The 17,303-nt window shown below is 48.8% G+C and overlaps 1 protein-coding gene across 1 annotated transcript in view; it reads left to right on the top strand.

The window, feature by feature from the left end:
- Positions 1-17,303, top strand: part of Lgmn (legumain) — a 30,192-nt gene that overhangs the window by 1,663 nt on the left and 11,226 nt on the right. Inside the window, exon 2 of the mRNA XM_026394248.2 lies at positions 8,273-8,438. Within this exon, the coding sequence (XP_026250033.2) occupies positions 8,301-8,438 (138 nt within the window). The 5' untranslated portion in view covers positions 8,273-8,300. The remainder of the gene's footprint in view (positions 1-8,272; positions 8,439-17,303) is intronic.

The raw sequence follows: 17,303 nt of genomic DNA on the forward strand, positions 1-17,303 counted from the left end.
AGGAGTATACTTGGAAAACCATGATAAAAGTATAGTATAGTAAGTTCATAAATCATAACAAAGTGGCTTATTATCCTCATTAAGTATCACGTACTGGACATAACTGTGTGTGTTCTACTTTCATATGACTGGCTGTGTAGTCAGCTTGTCCACACATGCATCACCTCAGACTTGGGAGTAAAGCCATTTCACTATGATGGCTGCAGTATAATGGCTGTGATATCATTGGTGATGGGAATTTTTTTTTTTAAGAGAGAGAGAGAGAGAGAGATAGAGATAGAGAGAGATTTTTAATATTTATTTTTCAGTTTTCGGTGGACACAACATCTTTATTTTATTTTATGTGGTGCTGAGGATCGAGCCCAGCGCCTCGCGCATGCCAGGTGAGCGCGTTACCGCTTGAGCCACATCCCCAGCCCAGGGAATTTTTATCTCAGTATAATCTTATGGAACCCCGGTTGCATATGCAGTTAGTCACTAACCAAAGCATCATTAAGTAGCGCATGATTATATGTTGAAGTGAGCTTTGTCCCTTTTGAGTTTTCCTTCCTGTGGCTGTCCTTTTTATTGCAGGGGAGGGGATTCTGGGGATTGAGCCCAGGGGTGCTCTATGTCTGAACTATATATCCAGCCCCTTTGTTCATTTTATTTTGAGACAACGTTCACTGATTGCCCAGGCTGGTCTCCATCTTGCGATCCTCCTGACTCAGCCTCCTGAGTAGCTGGGATTATAGGTGTGTATGCTGTCCCTGACCCTATGATTATCTTTTGAAGAAATTCCAAGATTCATTCATTCTTTCTTTCTTTCTTTCTTTCTTTCTTTCTTTCTTTCTTTCTTTCTTTCTTTCTTTCTTTCTTTCTTCCTTCCTTCCTTCCTTCCTTCCTTCCTTCCTTCTCTTTCTTTCTTTCTTTCTTCCTTCCTTCCTTCCTTCCTTCCTTCCTTCCTTCCTTCCTTCCTTCCTTTCTTTCTTTCTTCCTTTCTCTCTCTCTCTCTCTCTCTCTCTCTCTCTCTCTCTCTCTCTCTCTCTTTCTTTCTTTCTTTCTTCTCTTCAGAAGTTGCTTAGTGGACGCTAATTCAAATCCCAGTTTATGATAGGGACGTTGTCATGTGTTTTGAGGGTGTTGAAATATGAATGATTAAATAAACTTATGATAAGATTTACATTTTTTTGTAATTTAGGAAGCACACATCAAAACTATAATTAGATCACTTTGTATTCATCAGATTAAGAATTGTGAAGTTTGGTAATATCAAGAGATAATAGATGTTCGGAGAAAATGCGATTGTCATTTTTTGCTGGTACCAGTGTATTTTAGAACAGTATATCCATAGCAAAATGGGTGTCCTAAGACCCACTGGTTCCACTTCTAGAAAATACCCTAGACATTTGTATACAAAGAGAGGGATATTGGACTGTTTATTGCAACATTGTTTATAATGTTTAATTTTTTTTGAAACAGTCTAAAAGTATTCAGTGAGAAATGTTTATAAAGTAAATATGTATTTAAAAGTATAATGGATCCCTGGATAGAATGGATATGTATCCTTTTAAAAAGTACAATGAATCCCAGGTGAGGTGGTAGCATGCCTGTGATCCCATAATCCAGGAATTTGAGAAGCTAAGAAAGGAGATTCACAAATTCAAATGTAGTGTCAGCCTGGGCGATTTAGTGAGATCCTGACTGAAACATAAAAGGGACTGGGGATGTGCTCAGTGGTAGTGGTTCAATCCCCAGTACATTAAAAAAGAAAAAAAAAAAGAGTATGACAAATCAATTGGAAAGAAATGCTTATTTAGGATAGTGGTTACCTTTGGTGTATGGAGGATAGTACTGTGTAGGGGAAAATTTCATCTGTAATTTTTGTTTTATGCGGGAACAAAAGACCTAATAGAGGTACAAAATATTAACAGCTGATGGTCTAGTTGGTAGGTAATAAGTGGTTTATGTTTTTTTAATGTTTCTACAATTTAATATCTACTCCTAAATTTCTTAAAGTAAAAACTTAAAAGTAAAAATTTAACCCAAGAATTGACAGGTAGCTGTACAAGTCAAGTTCAGTCATCGGGGAAAAGACCACAAACTGTACTGACACCAAGATTCAAAAACAGTGATTTGGGCAAAAGAAAATTCAAATACCCAATAAGCATTGAAAACAATGGTGAAGAAGCTAGTCACCGAGGGCCGGAATTTACTTTGCTGGAGTTGTAAAAATCTTCTGATCATTAGTAAATTCATACAACTATCTTTGACTGGGATTTGAAATATATGTAAGTTGTTTGTGGTTTCTATGACATTTTATATGTGTGTGTGTGTGTGTGTGTGTGTGTGTGTGTATTTTAAGATAGTCATCACTGTACAAATATAAAACTGAACACATATTGAGGATTTTATTGAAACTTATTAATGAGGCCACTAGGTGAGGAATTACAGTCAGTTGAAAGGAAACTTTAGAATACAGTCACATCTCAAGATTAGAAGTATTGAAGTGAATGTACAAGTGGGAGGCCAAAGTGGAGGAGCGGAGCCTCCATTTATAGAATTCACTTGCACATCTATAGACAAATATTTGCATTTCTATTACACCCAATATACAGAGTTAGAAAATAACTTTGTCAGCCTTGAAGGATTATTCAGTCTAGAATCTAGTTTACCACTGAATTATAGATTTTCCCTACAGGGGAAAAAATGATAAGCTAACCTAAATAAAATGCATTTTTTCCATTAGAGATAAAATCTAGTTGGGTTTTGTTTTAATCCCATTTTTTAGCTAGAAAAATCAAAGGATTTAAGAACTGAATGGGCCCTTAATAATTTAGTTCTACTGTCTCATTTCTTAGATGGACTATCAAGGCCCAGAGAAGGGAAGGGTTTCTCCTGTGTTGGTAACTGTGTGTCTTCAAAAAGAAATTATACCGGATTTTTTTTTTTTTTTTAAAGCAAGACAGATTATCTTCTAGCTGCTGCAGTGGGAAGGAGAGTCTTCAGGATACAATTGAGCTCAACTGAGTACAGCAGGGGTCTGGTGGGGACTTAGGCCAGGTGAGGGGGTTGGTGGAAGTCCTTCAGCTTGAGATATCTAGTATGCTAAGATGCCATATTTAGGGGTAGCATGTCCTGAGCGCTGTCAGTGGAAATTTACCAAGAGGAACATGATTGGCTCTCAAGAGTGAGGGAATTCTTATAGTGTTCTTGCTAAAACTGGGCTCCCCAGGCCAAGGCCCTGTGGAGGAGAGAGCTCAGGGGAGTCTGACCCACACTTGCCCAGGGAGACTGTCCTCATCCCTTTCCGTGTTTCTTTTGTCCGCTGTCAGCAAACCTCCCATGAAGGATGGGTTTATTCTGAACTGGAGAACAGCGTAGGAGGAAGGCTTTTCAGTTCAGAAGGCTCTTTATGTGTCCTTGTCTAACTAGGTGCTTCATAGTGGCTTTGGTGGTTTGCTCTGTGTAACCAGGGCCTGGTGAATGAGGGCTTCCAGTGGGAGGTCACCCTGGGTGATGTTTGAGGTGTGGCCTTTGGTGTCAGTACTAGGTTTGAACTTGAGTCAGTACTTAGGGGCCTGTGACCTTGGCCTTATTATCTGTATTGCTCATGATAATTTATCTAGAGTGTGCACTTGGTCCCAAACTTCCCAAATGGATTAAACCCACTTGGTGGTACGTTCCTGGAGGTTGCGTTGAGTCATTCACATTCACATAATCTAGGATAGCTCAATAGCCTGAGCAGGCACATGATGGGATGGCAGAGGACTGGTCTTGGTGACATTTGTAGTGTTTGCCCATTGGTTTTTTTTTATATTTATTTTTTAGTTGTAGTTGGACACAATACCTTTATTTTAGTTATTCATTTGTATGTGGTGCTGAGGATTGAACCCAGGACCTCACATGTGCTAGGTGAGTGCTCTACCGCTGAGCTACAACCCTAGCCAATTGCCCATTGATTTTGACTTTGTGTGGTTCAGGTTCTGCACTGATGGGCAGACAAGCGCTCTTTATTCAGAGAGCCCGACTGGTATGTGGTTGGAGCACCCAGCGGGGCCTGTTGCAGAGAAAGCATTAAGGGTGTCTCTGTACTTGGACCCCAGGCCAAGAGTGCAGTGCATGTGGTTATGGGGCTTGCCAGAATTTCGAGAGAGAGAGAGAGAGAGAGAGAGAGAGAGAGAGAGAGAGAGAGAGAGAGGGAGGGAGGGGGAGGGAGGGAGGGAGGGGCAGGCAGATGGTGCAGTGGAACAAGCTATCTTTACTGTTAGGTGTGTGTATGGATCACAGTGGTGCCACTCACCAGCAGGTCTCTCTGAGCCTTAGTTTCCTCTCTTGTCTGAACAGAGTGATACTTGCTCATAGGCTCTTGGGTGGATGGAGTAGGTAGACAGTGTCACCTGTGTGCGGGGACCATGGAGGGTGTGATTGAAAATAGCAGAGACACAGGAGCTAGTGTAGCAGGGATCATTCATACATTCTTTATCATCTTTTCACTTTGATAAAAACAAGAATCAATGGATGCTGCGAGATTTTGATTTCAGTGCTTTGACTCTGCCAGTGATAATGCAGTAATGTCCATCATTGCCGTCCATCAATGTTCCTTAAGGAATATTAATATCTGAGGCTGGCCACTGTGAGACGGGCTGGCTGCCAAGGGTAATGGAGATGGTGATGTTAGTTTCATGTTTCAACTTCACCCCAGGCCTCAAATTGGTTCCCAGAATAGCATGAGTGTGTGTTTTTTGAGTGTCATTTTCTGTTCAGTGACCCACTGTGTGGCTTTTAACTTAGTGTTAAAGGAATGACAACTTTGTTCATTAAAAAAAAAAAAATGATGACAGAGAGAGTCACCATCAAATATTCACCATGTGTCTATCATTTGGGTATTAATAAGGTACTGTTCCTCACTGAGGAGTGACTAGCTGGTGTATTTGAAGAATTAAGGGTAAACTTGATTTTGTAAAATAACCAAGGTGCTTTTTAGGTGGCTGCTGCATCACTGGGTAATTTTGAACAGTTAAGCTAGTGGGGTCCCCTCTGTTCATAGGTCAACCATTGATTTGAGGACAGTTATCCCTTGGTCCTCAGGGATTGCCTCCAGGGTCCCCTTGGATACCAGAATCTGTGGATGTTCAAATCCCGTATATAAACATAAATGCTGTGTAAGTAGTTGTCATACTGTACTGTCAGGGAATAACGACAAGAAAAATGTCTGCATGTTCAGTGTAGATGCAGTTCTTCCCTCAAATATACATACGTACACTGCTAGGGTTCCTCCTAATATATATGTGTGCTAGAACAAATATACACTCCTTCCTTCCTAATGGGCATTGAGCCCAGGGTGTTCTACCTCTGACCTACATCACCAGCACTTTTTATTTTTTATTCTGAGATAAGGTGTTGCTAAGTTGCCCATGCTGGCCTCAGACTTGGGATCCTCTTGCCTCAGCCTCCTGAGTGGCTGTTCCCCCACATATTGTTGGTTTGAGGTTGGGTCCACAGATATGGAACCCTTGGATGTGGAGGACCTGACTGTGTTCTATGTATTCTTTTAAACCCTACCCATGAGGGGGGAAGGTTACTCATCAGGCCTCCCGAGGAGTGAGCCTCTTCAAGACTGTCGCACAAACCAAACTCAGCAGAACAATATGCAAACTGGAGAGCCCAATTGATTGATGAGCCCAATTGATGATACTCACCAGCCGCTGTCCCTGTCATATGGGCTGGGGGAACATTCGCATTCCATAGGGCAAGGTTAGCAACGATGGCCCATGGCCACACACACCTCCTGGTCTTGTTTTTGTTTTTGTGGTTCGAGGGATTGAACCCAAGAGGGCTGTCCACTGCAGCCCAGCTCTTTTTATTTTTATCTTGAGACAATATCTCACTAAGTTGCTCAGAGCTGACCTTGCACTTGTCATCCTCCTGCCCTGACTGGCCTCAGGTTCCTGATGTGAGCCACTGTGCCTACTACTCCTTTTTTTAAATAGATAAAGTTCTATTGAAACACAGTTGTGTCCTTTCATTTACACACTGAATTGAATTGATTGGCTGCAATAAAGATGGCCTGATTGGAAAAGCCACAAATATTGAGGCTTTCCTATACAGAGAAATGTCGCTGACCCTAGGGAAGGCTTCCTGGCAAGCCGTGGTTACAGCCAGGAGGCTGCTGGGTGGGCTCTGATTGGGTAAGAGCTGCCGATTGGCCACCTCAGGGTCCTGTCTCACCCCTCTGGGGCCCTGGAGCCTGGGGACATGCATGTTTTTGCTCTTGTGCCTCACCTCCCTCTTGCTTCCTGGAACATTTGTATATTGTGCCTTTTACTGGTCACCTCCCAGCCCTGTCTTGAGCCCTGGCAGGTGATGGGACCTTGGAGGAGCCTTCTCAGGTGCACATCGACAGGTCAGCAGCTTCTGGCCTTGGGGGACCCCGCAGTCCATGGACCTTGTCTCTAATGTGTCATACTGAACTCCTTTCCTCCCAAAAAACAACCAGTGAAGGTGAATCCAGGAGCACCTTGCTCCAGTTCACAGACCTCAGAGCGGAGTCATGGGAACCCGAATTCAGCATAACTTAGGCTTATGGATTGGGAGCAAAGCTCCTGGGTGGGAGACCCCTCGGTGGTGGAGTGGCAGAGCCTTGGCGGGGTGCGGGGCTGGGGCCACGGAGGCCTGGTGCTGCAGGGACATGCAGGGGTGTCTGGGGGTGAAGTCTTTTAGGCTGGCGGCCTCTGGGTGGTGGGGAAACCTGTCAGAAATGCATTCCCAGGCCCTCCCCCAGGCCTGCTGGTCAGAATCTGCATCCTCCCTGATCCCTGGTGAGCTGGGTGCTGGCTCAGGTAGAAAGCCTGGCCCAAGGCGCTCTTAGCTCTTGACACCTTCTCAAGAGCTCCAGGGCTTGACTCCATGCTTGGAGCTCAAGGCACAGATGCTGAGGATGATTACTTCCCTCAGAGATGGGTCACCCCTCAGCTGGCTGCTCGCTCCTGAGGGCAGAGGCTTTGTTGCTGTTCGGCTGGGTTCTCAGCTCCTAGAGCGAGGGCTGTCTCACAGAGCTGGGCAGGAGGCTGGCTGAGTGGTGGATGAACGAGTGGCTGAGTGGAGGCTGAGGTCAGCCTCACAGACTCCCTTCTGCCATCAGTTCCCGCTTCTCAAATGCAGTGTCTTCTTTTTATCACAGAGTCCCAAGCTGGCTGGGTTTTCTCTAACAGGAAGGCAGTTAATTTAGAATGACATAGCTGGGACCCGGGAGAGGTCTGCTCTCGTACTGCAGGGACAAGGCCACATGCCCACCTTTTGTGCTTAAAAATCTTTATTTAAAGTTTTGACATGAGCTGGCATGGTGGTAATGCCTGTAGTCCCAGCTTCTCAGGAGGCCAAGGCAGGAGGATTGCTTGAGCCCACGAATTCTAGGCCAGGCTGGGCAAGGTAGGGAGACTGTGTTTCAAAAAAAGAAGTCTTGACATTGAAGTATAAAATAGGGTAGTATTTCATTAAGAGTAAAGCCTAGGAGGCAGAATTATACAGCAGAGGGCTGAGGCAGGAATCTTGAGCAAAAGGGTCTGGTCTCTGGCCACGTTGACTCTTTGTGGACATTGGAGGAGTCACTTGCTCTCCACCCCTCCCCCACTAAAGCAACATGAAAATATTTGCCCCACCTGTTTCGTGAAGCACACGAACATGTCCTGCTAAGTCTTCCACAAAGATGTGAATTAATATTTGACTTTAGCTTATCCAGATAATTCACCCATAAAAATAAATTGTCCATCAATATTGTTGATATTGAACATGTACTGAATGTTTACAGACTTAGTAATATACATTAACTGTTAAACGAGGCAAATATGAAAAAGATTTGTCTTAACCCCGCCCACCAACCAGAGTCACTGCTATTAAATGGTCTGCATTTTATGCATAATTTATATTACTTGTGTATTCTTTTCTTACAAACCGTTCCTAGTATGTGGTCAATGTTTTGCCCACACAATGAATTTTGTTGGTGAATTTTATCTGTTCAATGTTGAGTTGGGACAAAAACTTTAAAAGGTCCCCAGAGCGCTTTCTGGATATTCTGTGGTCACAGAGGTAACTTCCACTAGTAGGGAAGCTGGGGAGAGAGGCGCGGGGGCAGCAGAAGAAGCCGCGTAGCCCCGAGCAGAAGCGCCGTGTCCTCAGCGTCACCATCAGTGTGGTGGCCCAGGGATCCTGTCTTTGCTCCCTTCACTGTGTGGGTCTTGGGCGCTGCATGTCCTTGTCCTTCCTATTGATGGACTCTGCCGCTTGCTTCCAGGTTCCTGCAGGTGAGCGCCAAGAGCAGAATGACTTGGAAGCTCGTGGTGCTGCTTGGCCTGGCCCTGGGCGTCGCTGCTGCTCCTGTGGACGACCCTGAGGATAGCGGCAAGCACTGGGTGGTGATCGTGGCAGGCTCCAATGGCTGGTACAACTACAGGCACCAGGTGGGACGGCAGTGCTGCTGCTTCTGATAACGATCCTGGGTATTGTTGGTGAAAAGACTTTTTGAAAAGCCATTACACTCCATTAGGTGACGAAGATGTGTGTATTGACCAGGATGTGGGGAGACGGGCAACCTCTTGCATTACGAGTGGGTTTATAAAATGGACAGCCATTAGGAAGACGGTTGGCAGCTCCTTAGAAGTCCCTGTGGGGCCCCTAGAGTCTGATGAAAGATGTCTCACCCTGGACCTTAGCGATAATGTTTGGTTATCAGGCCGCCTGGTGCACTGTGGGGTGCCTTGTGCCCTTCACCTCTGCCCACTAGATGCCAGCAACACGTCCACAGCCCAAATGTCTCCAGATGTCCCCAGGAGGCAAAACCCAGGTCAAGCCCCACTGGCCTAAGGCCATTGTTTATAGACAAGAAAACAGGCCTAGAGAGAGGAGGTGATGCCTGAGGCCACACAGCCAGGGAGGCAGACAGGACCGAGGCCAGGGCTCTGGTGCAGGCCCCAGGCCTCTCTGTCCTCTGTACCTCTGCCAGGCTGCTGTCCTGGCCAATCCTCCTGTCTCTCCTGGCTTTTCCACCAGATTAGCCTGTCAGAGAAGAAACCAGGTCTAGTCACATGTTGAATCCAGCTTCCTGGTGGCAGTGTGACAAGGTGCAGCCCCTTGGGGACAGTCTGGCAGTTCCTCTGAAGGTGAAAAATAGTTGTCTTGTGATCCGTCGACTCCTCCCAAGTCTGTACCGGAGACAAATGACAGCTCATCTACACAGAAACTTGCACCTGAGGGTTTATGTCAGCCTGGTTCCCAGCCAAAGCCCGGGGCCACTATGTCCCTTGGCTGAGGAATGGTGAGTGCAGGGTGGTGCCCTCGTGTAAGGGGGTGCTCAGACATTCTTCAACATGGACGAGCCTTAAACTCCTTGTGCTAAGTAAAAGAAGCCAGTCATGAGAACACATGTTTTATGGTTCCATTTAAATGAAAATCCAAGTTAAGGAAGTCAGCAGGGATGGAAGGTAGATTAGTGGTTGCCCAGGACTGGTCACAGAGGGTTAGGAGTGATTGCTAATGGAGAGGGGTCTTTGGGGTGTGTGTGATGGTCATGGAATTGGCTGGTGGTCATGGTGAATACACTAGAGATCACTGAATTGCTGATTTGGAGAGGCCGGCTTCTATCATGTGAACTATACCTCAGTAGAGCCGTCATTTAAAACAATTCAATCTTTTCAGGAACCAGCTGCTTAGACTGTGTGGGCATCTGTGTTGTGGGCTGTCTTCTGGATCGCTGTGCCCTGTGGTGGTCTTGTGTGAAGCAGGTCTGCTTCCTGTTCCCCACCCTGTAGACAGGGTCAGCGGTTTGCCCAGCATGGCACAGCTGGCCCATGTGGTTGGACCAGGGTTCAAACCAAGGCTGCAGGCTCTAGAGCAGCCCGGTCCAGCAGGAGAGCCACGTGTGTCGTAAATCTTCCCGTTGCCACCTTTAAAAAATATTTTTTAAAACAGGTGGAATTAATTTGAATATCTTGTTTAAACCAGTATGCCCAAACATTAGTGTAATCAACATAAAGACTGGCAACAAAGTACCTTCCGTTCTCTCTGTTGTACCGAGTCACTAGAACCCAGTGTGCATCACAAGCCCCATGCATCTCATTTTGGACCCAGCACATCAGGAGCCCAATTGCCACGTGTGGCCAGTGGCTGTCGCCTTGGACAACCCAGCTGCAAAGCCTGTGCCCTTGACCACTTGGCCCATCAGTGAGAACTGGGCCGATCCCTCTCCCCACGGTGTCTGTGTTCATATCCACTGAGTGGAGGGGTTGGTTTAGGTGAAGTCATGACTCATTTCTTGAACGGGTTTTGGGTGCTAGCCAAATAGGAAATTTGGCTTGATGAGAAAGATCTGATCTTGGCAGTGCGACCTCTTTTCCTTCCTAGCCACAGACCTGACCAGGGAAAGAGCGGCAGTCCCAGCTGTGCCACTCTCTCTCAGGTTACTGCCTAACCACAAGGGCGAGAGACAAGGAAGAGCAGGTCACAGACGGTGGGTGACTGGACTGATTCATCAGCCACGCTGGTTTTTGCACAACCAACTTCTAAAAAAAATACATGGGTTAACGTTTCGTGGGAGTTATCCAGTTACACTTTGATCCCAGAACACTTTTGTTTTTTTGAAGAAGTGTTGCTAGTTTGGGAGTCAGGGGACAAGAAGTCAGGGGACAAGCAGACCGCAGTGTGTCTCCAGCTGCAGAGGATGGTGGCCCTGAGGCTGTGTGGAGGAGATAAACTGTGCTCAGTCAGCGCCCCCCCCCCCCCCGCCAGCCTGTGTCCCTGCCTGGCCACCAACATGTGCTTCCAGACTTTGAAGGCTACAGCAAAGGGGCACTTCAAAAAACTGTTCCCACAGGACTGTTAGAGGGTCGGGCCTTCTGTGCAGCTGGGGCCGCGGGGAGACGCCTTCACACCCGGTCCTTGTAGTGATGCCAAAAAGATTTCAGACGTCACTCAGAGGAGCAGGCGTGAGTTCATCAGAAGGAATAGGAAGAGAGAGAGAGTGGGTCCTCAGAGAGGAGAGGGACGGTGTGCCCCTCCTGCCCTCCAGGAAGTCTCCAGAAAGTCCTGCCCAGGTCCTCCTCTTGACTTTTGACTGACAGCAGGATGCCATCAGACTTTCAAGTCCCCACTGCCGTGACAACTATAGGTCATTTTGGCCCTATCAGCCTTTCGGGGCCTGCACTTGGGTGAGTGTCAGGTCGTGTGCTGAGGAATGTCACTTGTCCTGTGGACTTCAGCCAGGCAGGGCTGCTGGTGAATTGCTTTTTAGAAGCCAGGCACGTGGGGGTCAGCCCGGTGGGCCCGATTTCCAAATTATTCCCTTGCCTCATGTTCCCCTGCTCATGTCTGTCGACCCCCGTCACAGCCTGAGCAGGTTGAGCTGACGCACCTGCAGAGGTTTCCATTTCCCTTTTGTCCTGGGAAGAACATGCCAGGCCCACGGCGACATCGCCAGCTTTTCTCTGCTCCCTGGGTGTGGTTTCAACACTACTTTGTCTTGACCAGATCTGATTTTCTCTGTTTCTCCCTTTGAAAGGGTTGACAGAGGGGGCTGATCTCATGGATGCTGGGAGGAAGGAGAGAGCCCTGGAAGCCCTGGTCCTGAGAGTGGAGGCCAGACTGAGCAAGCTGTGGGCGGGAGGAGCTGCAGAGGGAGCATCACTAACAGGGAATAGCGCCCCCTGGGGCTGCTCAGGTGCCGGTGCCCACATCCTGCTGTAGGGATGCTGTTCTTACCACGTGTGTGTCGCATGCCAGGCCCAGCTCCAGTCACGGGCCATGTATCATCTCATTTAACCCCCAGACAGCAGAAGGGGATAGGTCCTGTTAAATAGACCCACTTTAGGACTGGGAAACTGAGGCACAGAAAGGGCAGGTGACTTGTCTCAGGTCACACGGATAATACCGGGTGGAGAGGGATCTGAACCCAGGTGGCTTACAGCCCATGCTCACAGCCACTCCTCTGGCCGAGTGACACAGGGAGCTTGGGTTAGCTCATCACCTTTTGTTTTAAAATAGTTTCTCTTTTATTTAAAAAAACCCCAACACATTAAGAAAACCAACACATTAAGACTTATTATAGAAAACTTAGGAAAAATAAAACCAGGTAAGCAAAAGAAGGTGGGTCAGCTGTGCCACTCAGGATCACTGTCTGTGGCGTTGTATTCTGAACGGCGCGAAGGCAGAACGTCCCTGGGCATGGAAACAGACGTGACCTGTTGTCCCCTTGACGCCCTCCACCTGGAGGCCTGTGGTTTGCAGAGGGTGTGTGGGTGGGGTGAGAGGGGACGAGGAAGGGTGATCCTGGCTGTCAGGTCAGGGGGCCCCAGGCTCAGGCTGAGAAAGGCCAGTTCCTCCAGGTGCCGGTTCTGGGTCAGGAGTCTGTGAGCTGGTCAGGGAGGGACAGGAGTACAACTTCTGGAGGAGAGTCTGGAGGTGGGCGTGAAGGGCAATGGGACTTCCATGAGAGGAGCTGGGAGAAAGGGTGAGTGGCCCACGAGGAGGGAAGAGCATGAACTGCAGTGAGAACAGCCATGGTGAAGGGAGCAGCCAGCACATCCGGGTGCTTTGAGTACACCACACCACAACCCCCGAAGTGGTTTGAAGGCCATGGAGTGTGGAGACTCCACAGTTGGCCCATTAAGCAGTTCAGTCCCATTGTCTCAAACCCAGGGCCTTTCCATTTTTCCGCTCTGCCATCGTTGTTGTGATAACCTGTCCTCAGGAAAATCCTCGTGTTCACAAGATGGCTGCAGCAATACCAGGTGTCACATCCAGACAGAGCAAAACCCTGGTGGAAAAGAGGCCATCTGTGCATCTTGTCTGTCTGTCTCTCCCTTAATCAGCATGAACCTTTCCCTGGAGCTAAAGATGGGCTTTGCCTCACGTCTGCCTGGCCAGAGTGGCATGACACGCCCAGTGTTTACAGCAGTTCCTTCTGAGGGAAAGGGATTTCCAGTTCTGACTCAGGGAAGCTCCTGACCCGATAGGAAGGAAGAAGATGACCAGAGGGAAGCAAGATCAGCACAAGGTCAGATACACAGGAATGGGGAACCAGGGAGGAGGCTGGAAAGCTTGAGTGAGGAAGGCGAGGAGTGAGGAGTGGGAGGACCAGTTCTCCCTCTGACTTAGAGCTAGACAGGGAAGCCCCGTGGCCCCAGCATCGTGAGACCGAGAGCGAGGACAGTGTGCCCCTGGCAAGCCCCTTCCCCCTCAGGGCCTCACGCCTGGGGCTCCGCACACGTTTCTCTCAGAGGACCAGATCGTCAATATTGGACGCTTTGTGCAGTGGGAGGCAAAATCGAGGGTGCGGGGTGGAAGCCAGGAGCCGCGGTGACAGCTGGTTGTCAGACGGTCTGGTCTTCAGTCTGGTCTTTGGACGGTCACCTAGCTCAGTGCTGAGTTCCTGAGGTTAGTCCCTGTTGGAGCAAAGCATCACTTATATTTAAAAAACAGGAATGAGCCCTTGCAGAGGGCATGGGGGAGGGCCTGCGGCCTGAGGGCTGTCCAGGGCAGAGCAGGGCAGAGGCAGAGCATCTGGATCAGCAGGACTGTCCTCCTCACCCAGGAGCCTAGGAGGGAGGGCAGCTGCTGCTCTGCTCACCTGCCTGCTGGTTTGAACAGATGACGTCATCTCACTTTGAACCTCTGCTTCCGCCCCTGGGCTCAGGCGAGGGCTGAGTGGGGCACTGCACAAAGCCAGCCCCTCCCGGCCTTGGCAGCCTCAGGATGTGCGGCAGGAAGGGAGGATCCCTGTCAGGTGAGCAGAGCCGGCTGGAAAGTGGACCTGGCCCCGGTGACCGGGCATGGCCGCTGCACTGGCCTTTGCTCCCAGCCATTTGCTTATTGAGCTCGAAGTTGGCAGCCGAGACCAGGACAGCGTGAGGACAGCAGCCTGAATCAGGAAGTCACGGGGCCTTAGTGGGACTGGAGAGCTCCTAATGCCAGCGCGGAACCGGCTGAGTCACGCAGTCCCTGAGCATCATTCCAGAGGCTCTGCCTTTCTTACAGTCTTGCTCAACCCCCTGCAGGGTTACCTCATGTGGTTTTTCTGCTTTAAAGGGGAAAAGTGCTTACATGCCACATATGTTCAGGGGAAGTGGTTCAAGTGGCCTTTAACACCGTTTCCAAATTATTTGAGTGGCTGGAACCCTACTTCATTTCTATATGACTCCAACAAAGAACCCTTTGAGCTCTCATGGGTAGAGGCAACCACTGCCTCCCAGGGCCCAGACAGAAGCCTGGTCTTCCTTGGACCCCACTGGGTGGAAGAAGGGACCGAAGGCCTGGTGGGGCAGGAGACCTGGGATTGCGTCCCCAGCACGCCTTGCCCCTCCTGAGCTTGTCCCCATCTGTAACAAGGGGATAAAAGTGCCTGCCTGTCGAGGTGTCCTGGGGGCTTCAACACAGGGCTCTCTGCACCTGCCCCTTTCAAAATTGAGGCAAAGTTTACATTCACCTGTAATTCACCCATTTCCAGTGTAGCTCGGTGATACTTGAGTAAGTTCACCAAGTTGTGTGAACATCAGCACAAACTTGTCTTAGGACAGCTGGTTGCTCCAGTAATGTCCCACCATAGCCCCAGCAACCACCAATCATTTCTTTGCCGTGATGCTGGCCTTTTGCTGGACATTGTGTGTAGCGCTAGACGATGTGCGTCCTCTGTGCTGGCTCCTGACGGGATGTTTCTGGTGCTCTCTGTGCATGGGAACTTCATTCCTCTCTAGCACCAAATGGTACCCGCCACGTGATGGATCACGTGTGCGTGTCCATGCTCTAGCCGCTGGACATCTGGGTGGTGTCCAGGTGCTGGCTCTTGGGCACCACCTCGAAGGACATTTGGTGCACATCTCTGAGTCATAAATGCTTCTGTTTCTCTGGGTGGATGCCTGCTGCAGCCACCAGTCTCACAGGAGCACTTGAGGAAACTGTTGACCTGTTTTCCAAAGTGGCCATGCCACCTGCCTTCCCTCAGACCACGCGTGGCCTTCCTGCTTCTCTGGTCCTTGGCAGCACTTGTCCTCCGTCTGGCTGTGAAGTGGCATCTCATCATGGTCTTGATTTGCATTTCCCTAGTGACTAATGCTAAGCCTCTTCTCCTGAGCTTGTAGCCATTAGTACACCTCCTTAGGTGGAGTGCTCCTTCAAATCCTCCTCCTATTTTTTTGGTTCAGTCAATTATCTTAGGGTGCAGACGTTCTTTGCATCTTCTGGTACAAGCCCTTTATTAAGTAGGTGGTTTGTAAATATGTTCTTCTTATTGCTTGCCTCTTGGTCTTCTTAATTTTATCTTTTCCTTTTCCTGTTCTTTTTTGCAGCGCAGGGGATCAGACCCAGGGCCTCACGCATGTAGGCGGTGCTCTACCACCGAGGGATACCCTCAGCCCTTTAAAGGTGTCCTTTGAAGCCCTGGCATTCAATACACTTATGAGATCCACTTTCTAATTTTTTTCTTTTATGGACCAATGCTTTTGGTGTCACATATGGCATCCTTATAGTTGTGACTCAAGGTCCCAAAGATCTTCTGCTGCTTTCTAAAGCTTTTATTCCAAGTCAGCTGCAGTAGCACACATCTGTGATCCCAGCAACTTGGGAGACTGAGGCAGGAGGTTCACAAGTTCAAGTTAAATTTATTCCTGTTGAGTTTTGGTTGAATCTGCCTTTTGACCTCTGACAGGAGGAATAAACATGGGGGACTTGTCTTAGGGGTGGGTAAATCTGCTCACATCTCATTTAGGGGTAGGTCGTATCTGACATAAGTTATTTGATTTTTTTTTTATGAAATAGCAAATTACGAAATGTGTCTATACCACAAGTGGACAATTTACAGAACAACAATGAGATGAAGACCTGTGTTCCTTGCACCAACTAAAGGAAAAGAAAGCCACTAGAACTGTCTCTGTCTGCCAAACCCCCTCCCTCTTCCCTGGGGATCAGGCTCTTGAACCTTCTGTCAGTCTCTGTTTGGCTTTATACGTGTATTTTGTTGTAAACGACATGATGTCTGCGCTAGCTGGTTTTGACCTTTATAAAAGTGTGGTCATAGTGAAAGGTGTTTTTCTCCCTCGTGTTCTTTTTCCCATTGTGGTCCCAAGATTCCTCTCTTTTGAAGCCTGGGTTGGTTGCACTTCATGCAGTCAAAAGGCAGTTTCTCTTTCCAGCTGTTGATGCCCTGGGCTGCTCCTGGGTTTTGCTCTTTGGGTGATGTCGTGAAGCACCACAGGTGTGAGCTTCAGTAGGTACAGCTGCGGCAGAGTGGCCGGGTCAGAGGGCGCGTGCGTCAGCCTGACGGACAGCACCAGGGTGTTTTCAGAGTGGGGTGCCAGTCACCCAACTTCTGCCATGGCTGTGTTGGCTTCCTATTGCTGATGTAACCAACGGCCACAGACATTGGTCTTACACTTCTGGAGGCGAGAGTCTGAAGTGGGACTCACCGGGTTAATCCATGTTCCTCGGTGGCTCTGGAGGAGGCTCCGTTCTCTCACCGTTCCCAGTGTTTAGAGGCTGCCTGCCTCCTCGCAGGACGGGCCCCTTCTTCCCTCCTCAAGTCAGCAAGCCTCCAGGGAGTCCTTGTTGTGTCACTCAGAGACAGACCCCTGCCCCACTCTCCACAGAGGCCTTGTGACTAACTTCGCCACGGACCAATCGGGGAAGACCTCTGTGTTTGGGTGCAGCTGATCAGCACCTTAAAACCGTGCTGCGTCGGTTCCCCCTTGGCATGGTCTGTGCCACACTCCCGGCTCTGGGCAGGGGGTGCATGTCTTTGGGGGACGTTGTTCTGCCTGCCACAGTTGGTGCAGGAAGGTCCTCATTACTCCACAGGCAGGGGACTCAGGCACAATGCGGTTTGTGTGTGTGATGCACGATGACGTTTTGGCCAACAGTGGACTTCATGTACGACCGTGGTCTCCTAAGATCCGATGGCCTAGTGGTAACCAGCTGGTTGGAAAATATTCGATGTTTGCACAACAGAATCAGCTGATGACACATTTCTCAGAGCAAGTCCCCGTTGTCTCAGAGCAAGTCCCCGTTGTCAGGTGACCCATGACTGCGTATGAGGCATTAGGTGGTGACTGGGTGGTCTCTGTTCAGACTTTCTGCCCCCGCTCTCTCTCCTTGGACCTCTGTAGTTTTACTGGTTTCCCTGTTGCCTCTGTCTGAGGCACCGTCAAGCTCTGCAGTGAGAGTGCCCAGGGTCTTTCGCCATGAGCTGAGTGTGACTTGGGCAGGTTGCTCTTTGCCCGTTAGTGAAGGGGGGTGTGACCTCCATCACCTGGGGTCACTGTGAGGACTAAATGAGAGATAATGCG

Source organism: Urocitellus parryii, chromosome 6 (genome assembly GCF_045843805.1).
Source record: "Urocitellus parryii isolate mUroPar1 chromosome 6, mUroPar1.hap1, whole genome shotgun sequence".
NCBI classification, from domain to species: domain Eukaryota; kingdom Metazoa; phylum Chordata; class Mammalia; order Rodentia; family Sciuridae; genus Urocitellus; species Urocitellus parryii.